At 36.1% G+C, this 24,398-nt stretch overlaps 2 protein-coding genes across 2 annotated transcripts in view; both read right to left on the reverse strand.

Moving 5' to 3' along the window:
- LOC121377841 overlaps positions 1-10,224 on the reverse strand; it is a 67,338-nt gene extending 57,114 nt beyond the window's left edge. The window contains exons 1-9 of the mRNA XM_041505939.1: positions 10,183-10,224; positions 9,883-9,961; positions 8,919-9,203; positions 7,953-8,161; positions 6,507-6,627; positions 5,267-5,371; positions 2,643-2,707; positions 2,200-2,206; positions 1,423-1,616 (exon numbers count right to left, since the gene is read on the reverse strand). Coding sequence (XP_041361873.1) covers positions 1,423-1,616; positions 2,200-2,206; positions 2,643-2,707; positions 5,267-5,371; positions 6,507-6,627; positions 7,953-8,161; positions 8,919-9,203; positions 9,883-9,961; positions 10,183-10,224 — 1,107 coding nt within the window. The remainder of the gene's footprint in view (positions 1-1,422; positions 1,617-2,199; positions 2,207-2,642; positions 2,708-5,266; positions 5,372-6,506; positions 6,628-7,952; positions 8,162-8,918; positions 9,204-9,882; positions 9,962-10,182) is intronic.
- The window catches only part of LOC121377467, a 46,915-nt gene continuing 31,638 nt past the window's right edge, over positions 9,122-24,398 (reverse strand). Inside the window, exons 12-20 of the mRNA XM_041505469.1 lie at positions 23,120-23,197; positions 21,920-22,087; positions 20,085-20,177; positions 18,967-19,072; positions 15,595-15,758; positions 14,355-14,580; positions 11,759-11,885; positions 10,183-10,509; positions 9,122-9,203 (exon numbers count right to left, since the gene is read on the reverse strand). Coding sequence (XP_041361403.1) covers positions 10,264-10,509; positions 11,759-11,885; positions 14,355-14,580; positions 15,595-15,758; positions 18,967-19,072; positions 20,085-20,177; positions 21,920-22,087; positions 23,120-23,197 — 1,208 coding nt within the window. The 3' untranslated portion in view covers positions 9,122-9,203; positions 10,183-10,263. The remainder of the gene's footprint in view (positions 9,204-10,182; positions 10,510-11,758; positions 11,886-14,354; positions 14,581-15,594; positions 15,759-18,966; positions 19,073-20,084; positions 20,178-21,919; positions 22,088-23,119; positions 23,198-24,398) is intronic.

The following is a 24,398-nucleotide window of genomic DNA, read 5'->3' on the forward strand; positions in this document are numbered from 1 at the left end:
TCTGTAAATCTACATGTGGGACAGACAAACAGAAAGACAGCCAGAAGGATGGAGATGAAACCTATAGTCCCCTCCTGTTAGTCTGGTAGGGAACTTACAACACTCATCTCTGTAAATCTACATGTGGGACAGACAGACAAACAGAAAGACAGCCAGAAGGACGGAGATGAAACCTATAGTCCCCTCCAGTTAGTCTGGTAGGGAACTTACAACACTCATCTCTGTAAATCTACATGTGGGACAGACAGACAAACAGAAAGACAGCCAGAAGGACGGAGATGAAACCTATAGTCCCCTCCAGTTAGTCTGGTAGGGAACTTACAACACTCATCTCTGTAAATCTACATTCAGAAATGAGTCACTGTGACTCCTTGTGCATCCAGAAAATAAACAGACACATCCCTACATGTCCACTGTTAAACATGACTCAGAGTTACTTTAAGTGCAACCTGGAGAAACAATGCACATCGCTGTCATATCCACTGTTAAAAATGACTCAGAGTTACTTTAAGTGCAACCTGGAGAAACAATGCACATCGCTGTCATATCCATTGTTAAAAATGATTCAGTTACTTTAAGTGCAACCTGGAGAAACAATGCACATCGCTGTCATATCCATTGTTAAAAATGACTCAGTTACTTTAAGTGCAACCTGGAGAAACAATGCACATCGCTGTCATATCCATTGTTAAAAATGATTCAGAGTTACTTTAAGTGCAACCTGGAGAAACAATGCACATCGCTGTCATATCCATTGTTAGAAATGACTCAAAGTTACTTTTTGTTAGGTTACTGTAAACACGACTATTTGATAAAGTTGGAACAAAATAAAGAGCAAAAAATTCCTCAAATTACCTGAACAACGTTTACTAGGTTTGAATACAATGCAATAAAGAAAATTACGACAATAATAATAATATTTATCCTATAACTTATCCATGATATCCATGTCATAAACCCATGTGATAAGTTACTTTATTAACCCGGTTAATAAGGGTATGCAAATCTGCAAGGTCTCTAGGTAATTTGTTGCTGTGGATGGGTCATTTGCTTACAAGCCAACAAGACACGTGTACCTGAGCGTAACGTTTTCAAAGATTTGTTTAAAATGTGTAACATCAAACTAATCTGTGCTAATCGTGATGACGTCGTATTATCGATGGCAGTGACTTTTGTACTGTGATTTACTAAAAAAAAGTAATTAGAATGTTATTTTAGAAGACAGAGCTTCGACAAATACCGATTAACATAGACTTGGTTGATATTTTCCATATTAAAAAATACTCGTGACGAATCCTCTATATATATATATATATATATATATATATATATATATATATATCTTTTTTTTATAAATGCTTATTTATTTAAGGTTATTCTTTTTTATAAAAATAAAATATTTTTTAAACATTCTCAGATCACCTCCACAACTTTTGTGTTGTCGTCATCCGAGGAATGTTCATACACGCGGTTGTCGATGTCCGTGACCACAATGATGCTGTAGGTGCCGTGTATGGCGTTGGGGCAGGTGACAGATTCAGATTCTGTGTAACTGTCACCGGGCGAGAGAAACCCGGTGTGATACTTCGATGTCAGTAACGTGTCAAACCTCGTATCTGAAACAAAACACATGATAATGTTCAGTCATACCTCTGTACAAAACAAAGTTCACAGATGTTTAACTCTCACCGGCCGACAAAAGCCTGGTGTATAGAATCAGACTGTTAAATTTTTAATCTAAAGCAGAGTATGTCACAAACTACAATGTCGTATCTCCGTACTAGACAAAGATCATAGAGTTGGGACAGGTGACGGATTCAGTGTAACTGTCACCGGGCGACAGAAACCCAGTGCGATACATTGACGTCAGTAATGTGTCAAATCTTGTATCTGAAACAAAACACATGATAATGTACAAAGTCCACATAGGTTTAACTCTCACCAGCCGACAGAAGCTGAATCAGACTGTCAAATTTTTAATCTAAAACACAATATGTCACAAACTACAAAGTCGTATCTCCGTACTAGACAAAGATCATAAAGTTGGGACAGGTGACTGATTCAGATCCTGTGTAATTGTCACCGGGTGAGAGAAACATGGTGTGATACTTCAATGTCAGTAACTTGTCAAACCTCATATCTAAAACTGGACATCTTATAATAATTTTTTTTTATCTCTGTACTAGACAAACATCAAACCTCGTATCTGAAACAGAATCAACATGATCAGAAAATAATCAGAACATTCAGTCATATCTGTAAAGAGCACTGTTAAAAGGTTTGTTTGTTTAATGACACCACTAGAGCACATTAATTTATTAATCCCTGGCTTACGTGTGAACAGCTTTGCCAATTCAGTTTACTGACAATTTATTTGTTGTTCGTACCTCAATGAAACATTCTGAAGAGTTCTGCTATAGCAATACATGTCCCCTACTAGGCACAGCATTGTTTTCATATCTCCTAAGTTCAAGGACCATAACTCTGTGAAAACCGGGTAAATCACGATGAAAGTTAAACTTTATCTGTAATAGTACATGATAAAGATATACACAAAAATTCAGCTCAATGTCTTGATCAAGGCATTGTGACAAAAAACACCCATCCGAAAAACTATATGTGGGACAGACAGACAGACAGACAGACGGACAGATGGACAGAAGGATGCAGATGAAACCAAGAGTCACCTCCAGTTGGACAGATAATCCTTAAATATATTAAGAATATTTAATTAACTTGTCCATACAATAACGCTCAATAAGACAACTTGTCCATACAATAACGCTCAATAAGACAACTTGTCCATACAATAACGCTCAATAAGACAACTTGTCCATACAATAATGCTCAATAAGACAACTTGTCCATACAATAACGCTCAATAAGGCAACTTGTCCATATAAAATGATGTCATCAGATATGACGTTTCCTGACGACGTAGTTTTTACGTTCATCAAAAAATGAACAAACCCCCGTTGCTACGTCTGGACCAATGGGATGATGTTACGTTGTAATGAATGTAACAGAATTTAATTATTTACCAAGCACTGAATCCTGTGACATGAATACCGAGTCACGCCAGCCGATGTTACGTTGTAATGAATGTAACAGAAATTTAATTATTTACCTAGCACTGAATCCTGTGACATGAATACGGAGTCATGCCAGCCGATGTTACGTTGTAATTAATGTAACAGAAATTTAATTATTTACCTAGCACTGAATCCTGTGACATGAATACCGAGTCACGCCAGCCGATGTTATGTTGTAATGAATGTAACAGAAATTTAATTATTTACCTAGCACTGAATCCTGTGACATGAATACCGAGTCACGCCAGCCGATGTTACGTTGTAATGAATGTAACAGAAATTTAATTATTTACCTAGCACTGAATCCTGTGACATGAATACGGAGTCAAGCCAGCCGATGTTACGTTGTAATGAATGTAACAGAAATTTAATTATTTACCTAGCACTGAATCCTGTGACATGAATACCGAGTCACGCCAGCCGATGTTATGTTGTAATGAATGTAACAGAAATTTAATTATTTACCAAGCACTGAATCCTGTGACATGAATACCGAGTCATGCCAGCCGATGTTATGTTGTAATGAATGTAACAGAAATTTAATTATTTACCAAGCACTGAATCCTGTGACATGAATGCACTGAATCCTGTGACATGAATACGGAGTCACGCCAGCCGATGTTACGTTGTAATGAATGTAACAGAAATTTAATTATTTACCTAGCACTGAATCCTGTGACATGAATGCACTGAATCCTGTGACATGAATATGGAGTCACGCCAGCCGATGTTACGTTGTAATGAATGTAACAGAAATTTAATTATTTACCTAGCACTGAATCCTGTGACATGAATGCACTGAATCCTGTGACATGAATACCGAGTCACACCAGCCGATGTTATGTTGTAATGAATGTAACAGAAATTTAATTATTTACCTAGCACTGAATCCTGTGACATGAATACGGAGTCAAGCCAGCCGATGTTACGTTGTAATGAATGTAACAGAAATTTAATTATTTACCAAGCACTGAATCCTGTGACATGAATACGGAGTCATGCCAGCCGATGTTACGTTGTAATGAATGTAACAGAAATTTAATTATTTACCTAGCACTGAATCCTGTGACATGAATACGGAGTCATGCCAGCCGATGTTACGTTGTAATGAATGTAACAGAAATTTAATTATTTACCTAGCACTGAATCCTGTGACATGAATACCGAGTCACGCCAGCCGATGTTATGTTGTAATGAATGTAACAGAAATTTAATTATTTACCAAGCACTGAATCCTGTGACATGAATACCGAGTCACGCCAGCCGATGTTATGTTGTAATGAATGTAACAGAAATTTAATTATTTACCAAGCACTGAATCCTGTGACATGAATGCACTGAATCCTGTGACATGAATACGGAGTCACGCCAGCCGATGTTACGTTGTAATGAATGTAACAGAAATTTAATTATTTACCTAGCACTGAATCCTGTGACATGAATGCATTGAATCCTGTGACATGAATACGGAGTCACGCCAGCCGATGTTACGTTGTAATGAATGTAACAGAAATTTAATTATTTACCTAGCACTGAATCCTGTGACATGAATGCACTGAATCCTGTGACATGAATACCGAGTCACGCCAGCCGATGTTATGTTGTAATGAATGTAACAGAAATTTAATTATTTACCTAGCACTGAATCCTGTGACATGAATACGGAGTCAAGCCAGCCGATGTTACGTTGTAATGAATGTAACAGAAATTTAATTATTTACCAAGCACTGAATCCTGTGACATGAATACGGAGTCAAGCCAGCCGATGTTACGTTGTAATGAATGTAACAGAAATTTAATTATTTACCTAGCACTGAATCCTGTGACATGAATACCGAGTCACGCCAGCCGATGTTACGTTGTAATGAATGTAACAGAAATTTAATTATTTACCTAGCACTGAATCCTGTGACATGAATACCGAGTCACGCCAGCCGATGTTACGTTGTAATGAATGTAATAGAAATTTAATTATTTACCTAGCACTGAATCCTGTGACATGAATACACTGAATCCTGTGACATGAATACGGAGTCACGCCAGCCGATGATATGTTGTAATGAATGTAACAGAAATTTAATTATTTACCTAGCACTGAATCCTGTGACATGAATACCGAGTCAAGCCAGCCGATGTTACGTTGTAATGAATGTAACAGAAATTTAATTATTTACCTAGCACTGAATCCTGTGACATGAATACAGAGTCACGCCAAACATTCTCCACTGTCGCCCCAGTTCCGTCGTTCTTCACGGTCCAGCGCACTTGGAATTTCTCACCTGAAAATAAACATGTTTAAAGTGAATATGAAAAGCACTAAATCTAAAACTAAAGTAAGAGAGAAACATTCAACTGATTCTGAAGCCAAATGCTCAGTCACAGGTTTTGATAATGATCTAGATGATAATAGAGTGAAATAGTAGTTTAAAAGTATTTGGACAAAAGTTAAAAGTTTGTTTTGTTTAATCAGCTATTGGATGTCAAACATTTGGTAATTCTGACACATAGTCATCAGAGGAAACCCGCTACATTTGTCCTAACGCAGCAATGGATCTTTTATATGCACTTTCCCACAAACAGGAAAGCACATACCATGGCCTTTTACCAGTTGTGGTGCACTGGTTGGAACGAGAAAAAATCCAATCAGCTGAATGGATCCACCAAGATAGTTCGATCCTGCGATGCACACACCTTAAGCGAGCACTCAACCCACTGAGCTAAATCCCGCCCTTATTTGGACAAGAACCTAGCTGGGTTTTTAAATTGTCAATCAAATATGAAAAAGAGCCCATTTTGGTTTTAAAAATGACCTTTTCATGTGTATGTATAGTTGGAGTAGATCCTGTAATATATTAAACTGTCAGGAAAACTATGAAAAACTGACCTTAAAGGTTTGTAGTTTAAAAAAAAGCCAATGTAGTTGGATAAGATCCTGGCTATAAATTTTCAAAGCTCTCCTAGCACTATGATATCGTAAAACCATTGTAGGCTATGAAGGAAATGGTTTATTTAACAACACACTCAACACATTTTATTTACAGTTATATGGCGTCAGACATATGGTTAAGGACCACACTGATATTGAGAGAGAAAATCTGCTGTCGCCACTTAATGGGCTACTCTTTTCGAATAGCAGCAAGGGATCTTTTATATGCACCATCCCATAGACAGGATAGCACATACCACGGCCTTTGATATACCAGCCGTGGTGCACTGGCTGCATGTAGGCTATGATGTCACTACAACATACGCAATACTGACATCATAGCCAACGAATGTTTGATGGTATCGTGGCACTAAGATAGATTCCAAAATAGATTCTTTGTCTGTCACTACGAACCTAATTTTAGACCTTGTCTTTGTTTGACACATTACAGAATTGGTAGGTAATACTAAATATTTAGTTTTGTTTACCAGAGAACGTGGAATCTGATACTTGAATCGTCTCGACTATCAGGTTAGGTGGAGGTGTCAGGATCACCTGAACCGGGCTTGTACTTCTCAGAATATTGTTGGTTCTATCCACTTCTACAATCTGTTAACGATATCAATCATTAGCAAAACATTTAAAATACATGTATATAAAATAAAGAAAGAATACAGGTCATACTTAACTGTCAAAATGTTGCTTGTTCTATCTGCTTCCACAATCTGTTAATGAAATCAATCATTAGTAAAACATTTAAACAAAGAAAACTTCTCAAAACATTGTTTGTTTTGTCCACTTCTACAATCTGTTAACGAAATCAATCTTTAGTAAAACATTTAAATAAAGAAAACTTCACAAAACATTGTTTGTTCTGTCTGCTTCCACAATCTGTTGATGAAACCAATCTTTAGCATACATGAAATTAACAAAGAATACAGTCACACTTCTTAAGAAGTTGTTTAATATCTGGGGCCACTTCCACAATCTGTGAATAAAGGGATGTACAGACTGTAGTTTCAACCCGCGAAAATTAACATTAACTTTAGTTAATCTACAAACCTGTGACACATTTGGATAGTTACAATTGAGTGAAACATGAGTCAGTGATTTTGAATTGGTGAAATACCCTCTAACAATAGACTAAAACTCGACTCCATAACTGGTACTTTTCAGACGCATGTGCATTTTTTTAAATATGAGAAATGCATTTTGTGATTCTGAAATTACCAGGATGACTAAAAACTCTTTGAAAGTTATGGAAATTGATAATCTAAACCATAAAATCTAAGTAAAGTATGATTTCAGTTGTCAAAAAACAGCTATAATAGTAAAGAATATTCCTTAGTGTTTAAAAAACTAGTGTATGTTGCTTTAAAGTCTGTTGTTAACAACACCACTAGAGCACACCAATTTATTAATTATTGTTTCTCAAACATTTTGTAATTCTGACAAGTAGTCTTTGAGGAAACCTGCTACACTTTTTTCATTAGCAGAAAGGGATATTAATATGTTTTTCTCCCAGACAGGACAGCACATACCATGGCCTTTGATATATCAGTGTAGCACACCATGATGGTGGAATGATGTATATACAGTGGCGTAGGAAGGTGCCAAAACGTGTGGGGAGGGGGCACACTTTTATATTTACACAATTGTACACTATTATAAAGCAAATATAAAGCAAAATATCCGAAAAGTGGGGAGAACATGCCCCCCTTGGCCAATGCTTCTTGCGCCAGTAATATAAAAGATCCCTTTCTACTAATGGACAAAATGTAGTAGGTTTCTCTCTTAAGACTATATGTCAGAATTACCAAATGTTTTACATCTAATAGCTGATGATTAATAAATCAATGTTCTCTAATTAGTGTCATTACCACCCCCAAAAAACAACAACACTTTTAAGATGGAGTAGACAAAAGAAAAGTTACGTTTCTGTAGATGTCTGTTGTCACGAACACGTAATAGCTGCCCAAGTCATCTTTCCTCAGTGAGATGTCTGTAACCGAAGAGTAGCCATCATTGGGGTCAAGAAACATGCTCTTACGAACGACCTTGACCCGTCTAGCGTCAGACAGCTTGGTTGAGGTCCCGATGTAGATAGCATCATACCAGGTAGATCTCTCGGACCCCAAACCACCTGCAAGAAAAAACTACATTTTTTTACACACAAAACAAGAAAGAAAGAAAGAAATGTTTTATTTAACGACGCACTCAACACATTTTTTATTTACGGTTATATGGCATCACACATATGGTTAAGGAACATACAGATATTGAGAGAGGAAACCCACTGTCGCCACTTCATGGTCTACTCTTTTCAATTAGCAGCAAGGGATCATTTATATGCACCATCCCACAGACAGGGTAGTACATACCACAGCCTTTGATATACCAGTCGTGGTGCATTGGCTAGAACAAGAAATAGCCCAATGGGTCCACCGACGGGGATCGAACCCAGACTGAGCACAGGCTTTACCACTGAGCTACATTTGTACGTCCTGCCCTCACAAAACAAAATCCAATGGTTACTGAAAACGTTTTTAAAATGTTTGCTACAATTAGACCGAATAATAGAAAAATCAAACCAACTGGGTTTTTTTTATATCAATAATTTCTTCTATATAAATCACACCCTGTGGAAGTATCACCTGTCGTCGTCCATTGGGCTTTTGAGTGATGAACTGCGTGGAGAGAAAATCTTTAATCAGAACTGTCCATATAAACTACAGTGAAACCTGTCTAAACTGGAATCCTGTCTAAACTGGCCAAGTCTCAATGGGCCCACAAACGGAGATCGATCCCAGACTGACCACACATCAGCCGAGCACTGTACCTAAAAACTACGCCCCACCTCCAACATCAAACAATATATTTTTCTACTATAGTTTACTTACCAATGTTTTTAACTTGCCACCTCACAGACATACTCTGTCCGGAAAATGCTTGAGGCGGCACGGTTATCGAGTCGACCATGAAATCAGCGTAATGTCGCGACTCAAAGCCCCAGATGGGACTGGGGATGGTTCCGGAGGGGGTCTGGTATTCCACCTGCCACAGCATCCTTGTGCCCGGCGGGTAGGGAGAAGCAGGATTATAGAAACGAGACGTTGTTGTAATTTTCGGGCTGGAAGGCTTTGTTGAGTTGTATGGCCATACGTAGACCTTGTAGGATGTCGCACCTTTTTAACAAACAAAAAAACAGAGACTGTTAGTTTCACATAAAAAAGGAAATGAAAGTAGGAAAAGGCTTTGATCAGCTGTGTAGCCACATGTACCTTAAAAAAAAGAGGAGAAGGGAAAGGAAGGACAGGAGAGAAGAGGAGGGGAGGGAAGAGAGTAGAGCAGACAAGAGGAAATGAAAGTAGGAAAAGGCTTTGATCAGCTGTGTAGCCACATGTACAGAGGAGAAGGGAGGAAGGAGGGGAGGGGAGGGGAGGGAAGAGAGTAGAGCAGACAAGAGGAAATGAGTGGAGGTGAGAGGGGTGTGGAGGGGAAGGGAGGGAAAATAGGAGGGGAGATGGGAGGAGTGGTGGGCAGATGGGAGGGGAGGGGAGGGGTGGAGAGGAGGGGTGGGAGAGGAGTAAAGGAGAGCACAGGTAAAATGAGGGGAAGAGAGGACAAAGGAGGGAAAGGGAGAGGAGAAGAGATGAGAAAAGGGAAAGGAAAGGGAAGGGAAAGGGAAGGGAGGGAGGGGAGAAGCACTTACCTGGATACTGAGGCCTTGCAAGTCTGTTTAAGATCAACACTGCGTTGTCCGTTCTGAGGGAGGGGAGGGAAGAGAGTAGAGCAGACAAGAGGAAGTCCGGATACTCCAGGGCTAGAATGGGGGGGGTGGGAGTGGAGGTGTATAACACTTACCTGGATACTGCGGCCATGCAAGTCTCTGTTTAAGATCCACATTGCGTTGTCCGTTCTGAGGGTAGTCTGGATACTGGGGCTAGAAAGGGAAAGGGAAAGGGAAGGAAAGGGAAGGGAAAGGGAAGGGAAAGGAAAGGGAAGGGAAAGGGAAAGGGAAGGGAGAAAGGGAAGGAAAGGGAAGGGAAGGGAAAGGGAAGGGAAAGGGAAAGGGAAGGGAAAGGGAAGGGAAGGGAAAGGGAAGGGAAGGGGAAAGGGAAGGGAAAGGGAAAGGGAAAGGGAGTGGAGGTGTATAACACTTACCTGGATACTGCGGCCATGCAAGTCTCTGTTTAAGATCCACATTGCGTTGTCCGTTCTGAGGGTAGTCCGGATACTCCAGGGCTAGAATGGGGTGGGTGGGAGTGGAGGTGTATAACACTTACCTGGATACTGCGGCCATGCAAGTCTCTGTTTAAGATCCACATTGCGTTGTCCGTTCTGAGGGTAGTCCGGATACTGCAGGGCTAGAATCTGAATGGTCTGTTGAAAGCGAGTTACCTCCCCACAGTCGTCAGTGACCACCCAGTTCCGCGTAAACGTGGTCCCGCAGCGAATGCTACTCACCGAATCCGTGTGAGTAATCACCACCTATAAAATTATTTATGACAAAATCATTAAGAAAAAAATAATTGTTTTATGTTTTTAAACCTTATATGTAACATTTCAGGTTTGGGATAAAGTAGTTCTGCAAAAAGTGGAACTCACAGAAACCGTGTGCGTAATCACTGCTTGTGAAATTATTTACATGACGATCAGGAAATAAATTAAAATTATTATGCATTTTAACTGAAAAATATTAATAGTTCAATTAACGAAAAGGAAGGAAGGAAATGTTTTATTTAATGACGCACTCAACACATTTTATTTACGGTTATATGGCGTCGAACATGTGGTTAAGAACCACACAAATATTGAGAGATGAAACCCGCTGTTGCCACTTCATGGGCTAGTATTTTTCGATTAACAGCAAGGGATCTTTTATATGCGCCATCCCACAGACAGGAGAACACATACCACAGCCTTTGATACACCAGTCGTGGTGCACTGGCTGGAGCGAGAAATAGCCCAACGAATGAATAATTGAATGTTTAATGGCACCCCAGCACAAAAAAATACATCTGTTAATTAAAATACTTCAAAGTATGAAGGCACACATACAGGTATTTCCTAAATAACCAAACTTTATAGGAAATAGGATATAGGTAGTCATTTTTCCTAAATAACTAAACGTCCCAGGATATAGGTACAACTGTTTCCTAAACAGGATATAGGTACAACTGTTTCCTAAACTGGATATAGGTACACACAATCTGAAACCAATCTTCACAAATTATTATTACCATTAAATTACACACATTTCTTAAGTAACTAAACTTCACATGATATTCCTAAATAACTAAACTCAACATGATATAGATACCCATATTTCTTAAACAAGTAATGAGGAATGAATGAATGTTTAACAACACCCCAGCATGAAAAATACATTGGTTATTGGGTGTCAAAACAAAGGTATTTATGGTTATATGGCGTCAGACATATGGTTAAGGACCACACAGATATTGAGGGAGAAAACCAGCTTTCGCCACTTCATGGGCTACTCTTTTCGATTAGCAGCAAAGGATCTTTTATATGCACCATCCCATAGACAGGATAGAACATACCACGGCCTTTGATGTACCAGTCGGGGTGCACTGGCTGGACTGAGAAATAGCCCAATATCCCCACCGACGGGGGTTGATCCCAAACCGACATCAAACATAGATAAAATTAAAATGTATAATAGAATTCAATATGATGAAGACATTTGAACAGAAAGTAGTGAGGAGACACTCACAGAACGGTTACACGGGTGAGTCACGTCAATGGTGAGGTCGTCATCAGTGGACTGAGTCGAGTCGGGAAACTGGTTACAGGCCACAACTAATCTCGCCGGGGCACTAATATGAGCAGGTTTTGGGCTCCTGTAAAAAACAATTATGACTTTGGCATTTAACTCATTTTGCATAGGCTTTCATAGCATAACATAATGTTTGAATCATTCTACAATTACTACTTACTTGAAGGATATTGTTTGAATCACTCTACAATTACTACTTACTTGAATCATATTGTTTGAATCACTCTACAATTACTACTTACTTGAAGGATATTGTTTGAATCACTCTACAATTACTACTTGAATGATATTGTTTGAATCACTATAGCACTGCTACTTACTTGAAGGATATTGTTTGAATCACTATACAATTACTACTTACTTGAAGGATATTGTTTGAATCACTCTACAATTACTACTTGAATGATATTGTTTGAATCACTATAGCACTGCTACTTACTTGAAGGATATTGTTTGAATCACTATATCACTACTACTTACTTGGAGGATATTGTTTGAATCACTCCTACTTACTTAAAGGATATTGTTTGAATCTCTGTCACTACTACTTACTTGGAGGATATTGTTTGAATCACTATATCACTGCTACTTACTTGAAGGATATTGTTTGAATCACTCCATCACTGCTACTTACTTAAAGGATATTGTTTGAATCACTATATCACTGCTACTTACTTGAAGGATATTGTTTGCTTGAAGGATATTGTTTGAATCACTCCATCAGTGCTACTTACTTGAAGGATATTGTTTGAATCACTCCATCAGTGCTACTTACTTAAAGGATATAGTTTGAATCACTCCATCACTGCTACTTACTTGAAGGATATTGTTTGAATCACTATATCACTGCTACTTACTTGAAGGATATTGTTTGAATCACTCCATCACTGCTACTTACTTGAAGGATATTGTTTGAATCACTATATCACTACTACTTACTTGAAGGATATTGTTTGAATCACTATATCACTACTACTTACTTGAAGGATATTGTTTGAATCACTATATAATTGCTACTTACTTGAAGGATATTGTTTGAATCACTATATCACTACTACTTATATGAAGGATATTGTTTGAATCACTATATAATAGCTACTTACTTGAAAGATATTGTTTGAATCACTATATCACTACTACTTATATGAAGGATATTGTTTGAATCACTCCTACTTACTTAAAGGATATTGTTTGAATCTCTGTCACTGCTACTTACTTAAAGGATATTGTCTGAATCACTCCATCACTGCTACTTACTTAAAGGATATTGTTTGAATCACTATATCACTGCTACCTACTTGCATGATATTGTTTGAATCACTCCATCACTGCTACTTACTTAAAGGATATTGTTTGAATCACTATCACTGCTACTTAAACTAAATGAAGCCATTTTAATGCTACTGCATGGTGTCCTCTATAAAACTCTGCATGTGTCCTTTTTAAACTCTGCATGTGTCCTCTATAAAACTCTGCACGTGCCCTTTTTAAACTCTGCACGTGCCCTTTTTAAACTCTACACGTGCCCTTTTTAAACTCTGCACGTGCCCTTTTTAAACTCTACACATGCCCTTTTTAAACTCTGCACCTCCCTCTCTCAGAACATTATGCACCATCCCCTGCCACTGCTACATATATGAAGGACAATTAAAGTTTGTTTGTTTAATGAAACCACTAGAGTACATGAGTTATTAATTATGGATCTGAAATATTTGATAATTCTAACACATTGTGTTACAGAAAACCCACCTTCATTTTTCCATTAACAACGAGGGATCTTTTATATGCACTTTTCCAAAGACAGGACAATATATACCACAACTGTGGTGGCAGTACTCATGACAGGTGCCACCGGTGAGGCAGGATATGCTCAACTTTCGTGAACACCTGATATCACCACTGTTATGACAGTGATTCATGAGTGCATGTCATCACAGCTGTACTTATTCCAATGAGCTCTGTCCGGTGCTAGTTTTGATTCAGTAAACTAGTCTGGGAGTGGCAGTCCTCTTTGTGGTGATGCAAGAGGGATGGAATCTCCAGTAAAGGATCTCCTCAGGAATGGCAGTCCTCCTATAGAACAGGCACTAGACAGAGAATCATGGACTCAGTCACTATTTTGACAAATGCCCATTTGACTCTGCATTGTGCAGATTGAGATACGGACATGACCATGTATTATGGTTTTGTCGAACACCGGATATCATCACTATTATGACAGTGATTCATGAGTACATGTCATCACAGCTAGAACTTATTCAAATGAGCTCTGTCCTGTGCTAGTTTTGATTCAGTAAACTAGTCTGGGAGTGGCAGTCCTCTTTGTGACAGTGCAACACGGATGACATATCCAGTAATGGATCTCCTTTAGTGGCTGTCCTCCTATAGACGAGGCACTAGACAGAATCATGAAATCAACCACTATTTTGCCAAATGCCCACTTGATATGGCCCTAACCATGTATTACAGTTTTGTCATTCAGGTTTTACATACCAGTCATGGGGCACTGGTTGGAATGGGAAAAACAACTTACGTGAAGGATATTCTCTGAATCGTAGATGCTGTGTTTCCAGCTGAATCTGTAGCCTCCCACAAGCGCCTCACCGTGCAGCCAGTAGAGGGAGTGTCGTTAACCGTTACCATGGGCAATGGATCAATGTTGTCCGTGACGACGGGACGGCCGAGGGTATCTGGTCCGTAGTCATCACCACAATTTACAACAGCAGCCGCCACGGACAAAATGGTCGGTGCATTAAAATCTATGTGTATACAAATGAATTATGTATGAATAGTAATTACTTTTAAGAACTGAACTGATATTATGAACGACAAAACTGCTTTACACACCATATGAATAGCATATTCTATTCCAATAAAATATAACATTAAGGCTAATTATACCCATGCCAGTTGTCAAATAATGTAGTTTCTTTGTTTTTTTTAAAGCTAACAGTCTGTCAAATAACCAATTGTTTATGATATACGTGCGATATTAGTGGTTAACACTCTGCCAGCATACATGTGCCTATGGTAATTAACAGTCTGTCAAATCACCAATTATGTACATGATATACATGTGGTTGTTACCAGTCTACCAAGGGTCGAATTGTTTAGAGTAATAATACATAGTAGTTAGTATTCTCACATGCATCTAACTGTTTACGACCTACATGTTGTAGTTACTGGTCTAACAAGTGTCTAACATTATTTATAATAATAATACATAATAGTTTGCATTTGGCAAGCATCTAATTGTTTACGATATACATGTTTTTACTGGCCTAACAAGTGTCTAACTGTTTACAATAGATATGTGATAATTACAACTCTCTCAGGCATCTTGTTGTTTACATGTTGTAGTTACTGGTCTAACAAGTGTCTAATTGTTTACGATATGTCTAATTGTTTAATGTAGTAAATAGAGAGTATTGTACGAGCTTGTGTGTCGCACTGATTTTACAAAGTGATCAGTGACATGACTTTCGTAAAATCAGTACGACTCACACGCGAGTATAATAATTTCTTTATTATCCATATTATTATTGGGGTTTTTTTTTATGAATAACAAGACCCAACTCAAAATGTTTCAGCCACAACTAGGAGACGACGAAATGACGTCATATTTCAAATGTACAGTCTGAGCTAGGACTGGGGAAGCAACGTCATGTTATGATGTTGCTTCCCAAAATTACATCATTACACTTGTTATTACACGTGTGCTTCATATGATTATTATTAACCCGGTTATGTTGAACCATATGGATAATAATTACCGGTCTGCCAGGTGTATGCCATGTACGCCCCTTCATTTCCCACATCGTCAGTCGCTCTAACACTGAATGTGTAGAACTGCCCACCTTCCAGTGTCCCTGGTAACCGATAGCCACTGGTACACACAACGTCGTTACCACTCTGACCACGACCAACAAGTTTACACCTTTAAGAAAACAAAAGAATTTAACATGCAACATCATCACCACTCCAACCATAGATAACAAGTTTACACCTTTAAAATAGCTAAAATATTTAACACAGGTTTAACACAGCATGAAACAAAATTAAAACAGGATGTAACAGAATTGAAACAAACTTAAGACAGAATGTGACAGAATTGAAACAAAAATTAAAACAGGTTTTAACAGAATTGAAACAAAATTAAAACAGGATGTGACAGAATTGAAACAAAATTAAGATAGGATTTAGCAGAATTGAAACAAAATTAAGACAGAATTGAAACAAAATTAAAACATGATGTAACAGAATTGAAACAAAATTAAAACAGGTTTTAACAGAACTGAAACAAAATTAAGACAGGATGTAACAGAACTGAAACAAAATTAAAACAGGATTTAACAGTGTCTCCCCACTATCAAACTAATAATTCAAATCACCGAAACCCAACCAACACATTTAAAAACAAGTTTGTCATTGGATGGGACATTGGCATTTTCTTTTTACTTCTGATTTTTATCAGAAAAAAAAGCAAAGAGTTGACCAGTTATTCTCTATACATATGCAGAAACCAGATTTTCTCTGCACAGATGACATTTTTCTGATTTTCAGCAGAAAGCAAACAGTTAACCTGTTATTCTCAACACAGAAGAACATTTTTCTGATTTTCAGCAGAAAGCAAACAGTTAACCTGTTATTCTCTACACAGAAGAACATTTTTCTGATTTTCAGCAGAAAGCAAAGTTAACCTGTTATTCTCTACACAGAAGAACATTTTTCTGATTTTCAGTAGAAAGCAAACAGTTAACCTGTTATTCTCTACACAGAAGAACATTTTTCTGATTTTCAGCAGAAAGCAAACAGTTAACCTGTTATTCTCTACACAGATGACATTTTTCTGATTTTCAGCAGAAAGCAAAGTTAACCTGTTATTCTCTACACAGAAGAACATTTTTCTGATTTTCAGTAGAAAGCAAACAGTTAACCTGTTATTCTCTACACAGATGACATTTTTCTGATTTTCAGCAGAAAGCAAAGTTAACCTGTTATTCTCTACACAGAAGAACATTTTTCTGATTTTCAGTAGAAAGCAAACAGTTAACCTGTTATTCTCTACACAGAAGAACATTTTTCTGATTTTCAGTAGAAAGCAAACAGTTAACCTGTTATTCTCTACACAGAAGAACATTTTTCTGATTTTCAGTAGAAAGCAAACAGTTAACCTGTTATTCTCTACACAGAAGAACATTTTTCTGATTTTCAGTAGAAAGCAAACAGTTAACCTGTTATTCTCAACACAGAAGAACATTTTTCTGATTTTCAGGGATGTGAGCATGAGTTTGAAAAAAACAGAGGAAAATGTATGCAATATAAAATGTACAAATGCAAACCCCAAAGGGGTCTGTCTATTTAGGGGGGCCTGGGACCATGTCCCCTCCCCCAGACATTTTTGTTAATATTTGACTTCATTTCCCACAATCTAAAGTGGTTTCACACTGCATTTGTTTAGGTCCAATAGCCAAGGATAAGATAAAAAATCAATGTGCTCTAGTGGCGTCGTTAACTAAAACAAACTTTACTTTACTTTACATTTGTTTAGGTCCAATAGCCAAGGATAAGATAAAAAATCAATGTGCTCTAGTGGCGTCGTTAAATAAAACAAACTTTACTTTACTTTACATTTGTTTAGGTCCAATAGCCAAGGATAAGATAAAAAATCAATGTGCTCTAGTGGCGTCGTTAACTAAAACAAACTTTACTTTACTTTACATTTGTTTAGGTCCAATAGCCCAGGATAAGATAGAAAATCAATGTGCTCTAGTGGCGTCGTTAACTAAAACAAACTTTACTTTACTTTACATTTGTTTAGGTCCAATAGCCGAGGATAAGATAGAAAATCAATGTGCTCTAGTGGCGTCGTTAACTAAAACAAACTTTACTTTACTTTACATTTGTTTAGGTCCAATAGCCGAGGATAAGATAGAAAATCAATGTGCTCTAGTGGCGTCGTTAACTAAAACAAACTTTACTTTACTTTACATTTGTTTAGGTCCAATAGCCGAGGATAAGATAAAAAATCAATGTGCTCTAGTGGCGTCGTTAACTAAAACAAACTTTACTTTACTTTACATTTGTTTAGGTCCAATAGCCGAGGATAAGATAAAAAATCAATGTGCTCTAGTGGCGTCGTTAAGTAAAACAAACTTTACTTTACTTTACATTTGTTTAGGTCCAATAGCCGAGGATAAGATAAAAAATCAATGTGCTCTAGTGGCGTCGTTAAGTAAAACAAACTTTACTTTACTTTACATTTGTTTAGGTCCAATAGCTGAGGATAAGATAAAAAATCAATGTGCTCTAGTGGCGTCGTTAAGTAAAACAAACTTTACTTTACTTTACATTTGTTTAGGTCCAATAGCTGAGGATAAGATAAAAAATCAATGTGCTCTAGTGGCGTCGTTAAGTAAAACAAACTTTACTTTACTTTACATTTGTTTAGTTTAATTCTTCAAAATCAGATTTAATTTTACATGAATGATTATTATCATAATTTGCATTGTTTGATCCAGGATTTGTAACTTATAAAACATTTACCATTTATGATAATCATCAAACTCTGCAAATGATATTTTTTGTTCACAAACTGCGTGGTTTTCAAGTGCCATGCATCCTTGACTGCTGTAGATAACCTCCTTGCAACACAGTTTACAATATCCAAAACCAGGTTTGTTAATCTTTTTTAACACCAGACCTAGCGATGATTTTTCAGCATAAATTCAACACATACCCGGCCTTTCAGTGGTTAGGGTAGTTTTAAGTACAGGGTTAGGGTTAGTCTTTAGAGCCTTTTCGATTTTCGTTCAATAAAACTTTGCTTAGGATTTGTCATTTCATGCTTAAACAAGTAATGGCGGGAAAATAGTAAAAGCAATACGTTTCCGTTTCCAGTTTGTTTTCGATTCATCAAAAACCAGTTTAAATATTGTTCAGATTTTATAAATTTGTAGGGAAAAGAAAAGTGTTGGCAACAAATAAAAGCGGAAACTATTTTATTTTTTTCACGGAAATATGTTTTAAAAAAGGTGGATTTCCGCAGACATTTCACATGCCTGGATTTTCAGCAGAAAGCAAAGAGTTAATCACTAATTCTCTATACAGATGACATTAAACAATAAATGTATATCTAAATTTACCTGTAAGTACACCCTCTGTCATTGCAAGAAAAGTAAATCCTTGGAGTCTTTTCATTGCTGACTGATGCTGGTTTCTGGAGAATATTTACAACTGGAGGAGTGAGATCTGAAAAAAACCCCATCCATATATATTAAGTCATATACTGACCATTTCTGACATATATATTACGTCATATACTGACCATCTTTAACATATATATTAAGTCATATACTGACCATCTTTAACATATATATTAAGTCATATACTGATCATCTTTAACATATATATTAAGTCATATACTGACCATCTTTCACATATATATTAAGTCATATACTGACCATCTTTCACATATATATTAAGTCATATACTGACCATCTTTCACATATATATTAAGTCATATACTGATCATCTTTAACATATATATTAAGTCATATACTGATCATCTTTGACAAATATATTAAGTCATATACTGACCATCTTTGACATAATCAATATGCTCTAGTTGTGTCATTATTAATTTATATCAACCATATATATATATATATATATATATATAATCAGAATGGGAAACAAATAACTGCCAAAGAAAAGTAAGTAAATGGGGTGTGGTGGTGTTGTAGGGCAGGGCTATGTGAGAGTTGAACATCTGTGTAAACCATTTATAGGTTACACAGAGACAAAAACAAATTCAAATAACCCATGTCCTTTTTGTCATAACTTGTTATATCTATTATAAATGCAATGCACAAATGAACAAAAATCATAGCACAAATTGTTCGGAATGAATCTTGATTGTAAACTGGTGGTTGAAAAACATGACATTTGCAGGATCAAATAGACAATAACACCTACAAATCTAATATGATTGTCTCCTGACTGACTGGTGTATCATGTCATTAAGCAAAATTAGATTTGTGTCATAGACGTGCAAAAAAAAAAAGACAACCATTCTCGTGATTTTCAGAGGCCTGTAGCATGTGTGGAGTGAAGTAGGGTGGAATAACAACAACAATAATATAGTAAGAGACAGCACATACCAAATAGCACTTACCAACAACAAACCACGTATGTTTGATGGGTCGAACAACAACAACAACAACAATATAGTAAGAGACAGCACATACCAAAGAGCACTTACCAACAAACCACGTATGTCTGATGGGGCGAGCCGTGTTCCCCGCAGTATCAGTTCCCTGAACAAATATAGAATAGTAGCCTTCCTGTTGGATCCCTGCAGATACACAGCATTACAGAATATATTTTACCATACTGCATCCCTTATGATACATAGAATATATAAAGAGAATACTACACAAGCGGCCATTTGATACCAGTTATCTCACAATGAGTTTATATAGAAAATACCACATTAGTGGTCGTTAGATACCAGTTATCTTACAACGAGTTGTTTATATAGAGAATACTACACGAGTGGCCATTAGATACCAGTTATCTTATAATGAGTTGTTTATATAGAGAATACTACACGAGTTGCCATTATACTAGTTATCTCACAATGAGTTATTTATATAGAAAATACTACATGAGTGGTCATTAGATACCAGTTATCTTACAACGAGTTGTTTATATAGAGAATACTACATGAGTGGCCATTAGATAACAGTTATCTTACAATGAGTTGTTTATATAGAGAATACTACATGAGTGGCTGTTAAATATCATTTATCTCACAACGAGTTGTTTATATAGAGAATACTACATGAGTGGCTGTTAGATACCAGTTATCTGACAATGAATTGTTTATATAGAGGATATTACATGAGTGGCCGTTAGATACCATTTATCTTACAACGAGTTGTTCATATAGAGAATACTACATGAGTGGCCGTTAGATAACAGTTATCTTACGAGTTGTTTATATAGAGAATACTACATGAGTGACCATTAGATACCATTTATCTCACAAAGAGTTGTTTATATAGAGAATACTACATAAGTGGCCGTTAGATACCAGTTATCTTACAATGAGTTGTTTATATAGAGAATACTACACGAGTGGCCGTTATATGCCATTTATCTCACAATGAGTTGTTTATATAGAGAATACTACACGAGTGGCCGTTAGATACCATTTATCTCACAATGAGTTGTTTATATAGAGAATACTACATGAGCGGCTGTTAGATACCATTTATCTTATAATTAGTTGTTTATATAGAGAATACTACACAATGTACATGAGTGGCCATCAGATACTATTTATCTTACAATGAGTTGCTTTAAGAGGTATCTGACAAGCAAAAGTGAGTTGAATAAGTATTTAAACAATGAGTATCTAACAGACAAGAAATGTGGTATCGGTATTCTGTTTCTTACATATATCCTAATAAAACCAGGTTTTCAACAAATTTAAACGTTGACATCTTTTCTGACTAAAACATATTTACAGCCCTTGCATTTCACCTGTAACACTGTTTGTAAATTTACCTGTAACACTGTATGTGATTTTACCTGTGAAGCTGTATGTGATTTTACCTGTAATGCTGTATGTGATTTAACCTGTAACACTGTATGTGATTTAACCTGTAACATTGTATGTGATTGTACTTGTAACAATGTGCGTGATTTAACCTGTAACAATATACGTTGTTTTACCTGCAACAATGTACATGATTTTACCTGTAATGATGTACATTATTTTACCTATAATGATGTATGTGATTTTACCTGTAATGATGTACATTATTTTACCTGTAATGATGTACATTATTTTACCTATAATGATGTATGTGATTTTACCTGTAATGATGTACATTATTTTACCTATAATGATGTATGTGATTTTACCTGTAATGATGTACATTATTTTACCTGTAATGATGTATGCGATTTTACCTGTAACACTCTACATCATTTTACCTGTAATGATGTATGTGATTTTACCTGTAATGATGTATATGTTACCTGTACCGATATATGTGATTTTACCTGTAACGATGTACATGATTTTACCTGTAACAATGTATGTGTTGTTGCAGTCAACATTCCTCGGTACACCACTTGGATTCTGTACTGTACAGATATACGTTGTCTCCTCATCAGACACCCACATGATGGACACATTGGCGTTCGACCGTCTAGGAGAAACCTCAAATACCACAGATGGTGGAGTTACATCCCCTTGATATATAAAATAATATGAGTTACATCCCCTTGCTGTATAAAATAATATTTAAATTATATCAAATATGTAAGTATATGACCATCCAGCATTCAACTCAAATAATACAGACAGTTAAGTTACATCCCTTGATATATAAAATAATATGAGTTACACCCCTTTGATATAAAAAATAATATTTAAATTATATGAAATAAATATATGACCATCAAGCATTCAACTCAAATAATACAGACAGTTAAGTTACATCCCTTGATATATAAAATAATATGAGTTACACCCCTTTGATATATAAAATAAATTTTAAATTATATGAAATAAATATATGACCATCCAGCATTCAACACAAATAATACAGACAGTTAAGTTACATCCCTTGATATATAAAATAATATGAGTTACACCCCTTTGATATATAAAATAATATTAAAATTATATGAAATAAATATATGACCATCCAGCATTCAACTCAAATTATACAGACAGTTAAGTTACATCCCTTGATATATAAAATAATATTTAAATTATATGAAATATGCAAGTATTTGCCGAAATACACATCTGATTAAGATTCTTTACACATTGATTTATGACATTTTGTTCACTGTAAATTTTAGTTTAAATGTCACAACGTTGACACCTTAGAAATTTGTTTTGTTTAACGATTTATTTGATTAATCATCAGCTACTGGATGTCAATCATTTGGTAATTTTTGACTCATAATCTTACAAAAAACTTACTACATTTTTCCATTAGCAGCAAGGGATCTTTATATGTACATTTCCACAGACAAGACAGCACATACCACAGCCTTTGATCCCCCCAGTCAAAGATTGTGATTTTTTATATGTACTTTCCCACAAACAGGACAGCACATACCACAGCTTTTGATATACGAGTCTTGGGGCACTGGTGAGGACGGGTAAAAAAAAAACCAGTCAAAGATTGTGATCTTTCATATGTACTTTCACACAGACAGGACTGCACTAACCATGGTCTTTTTAAACTACATTGTATAAGAAGGACTTACGAATAGTAATTTTCCAAAAGCTGGGATCTCGTATTCTCGGCGACTCGGCCCCACAAAAAGTTGTGCCCTTCACAATACCTAAACAAAGAAAAAACAAATGTACACAGAGTTTTTAAATTGTTTACAACTCATCAGTGCAAACATTTTCATAAAGTGATATGACAGTTTAAAGGCACATACCCTAGTTTCATCCATTGAAAATGTACACCAAGTTTGTTTAACCTACAAACCCGTAACACATCGCAATAAAGTGATATGACAGTTTAAAGGCACATACCCTAGTTTCATCCATTGAAAATGTACACCAAGTTTGTTTAATCTACAAACCTGTAACACATCACAATAAAGTGATATGACAGTTTAAAGGCACATAACCTAGTTTCAGTCATTGAAAATGTACACCAAGTTTGTTTAATCTACAAACATGTAACACATCTGGATAAAGTTATAACAGAGTGAAACAAAGAGAATGTGATTTTTAAGCAGGGAAATTCAGTCTGAAATTAGAACAGAGTGTGGCTCAATCACTGTTACTTCTCAGAGGTACACGTACACGTGTTTTCAGAATTATGAAAGATCTATTTCGAGGTATTACAAACACTAGGATGACCACAAACACTTTGGATGAATAAAAATGGAACTAGAACTAGAATGAATGGCTGAGACCAATGAAAAAATGTAACAATGGTGCCTGAATTCATCTATGTTATTGTAAACCATTATGTTATCTGATATAAGAGATAGATCAATTTGTTCGAGAATATTTATTCTCCTAGCTCTATTTTTTTAATTCTAATTTATTTCTTTAATATTTTCCTAGAATTTACGTACTTATTTATTTAGTTATTCAATCTTTGCCTGGAATATTTATTAATTAATTTATTTATTTGTTTATTTATTGTTTTACTGATTGATTGATTGATTGATTAATAAATTCATTGATGTACTTACTTTCTTTCTTATTACTTCTTTATTTATTCAGTTATTTTCTTAATTATTTTATTCATTAATCTTTTCCTGGAAGTTTTATTAAATTATTAATTGTTTTGTTTTTTACAATTTTAAAGACAAGTAAAAGAAAGAAACAATTTCATGCCGTACACATCATCATGTAATAATCCCTATTCAATAATCCCTGGTCGTCACAGGGTCCAGAGACAAAAACACACAGGAATGAGACAATTCCATGCCGTACACATGATCATGTAATAATCCCTAGTCAATAATCCCTAGTCGTCACAGGGTCCAGAGACAAAAACACACAGGAATGAGACAATTC

This window comes from Gigantopelta aegis, chromosome 7, assembly GCF_016097555.1.
Source record: "Gigantopelta aegis isolate Gae_Host chromosome 7, Gae_host_genome, whole genome shotgun sequence".
Taxonomy (NCBI): domain Eukaryota; kingdom Metazoa; phylum Mollusca; class Gastropoda; order Neomphalida; family Peltospiridae; genus Gigantopelta; species Gigantopelta aegis.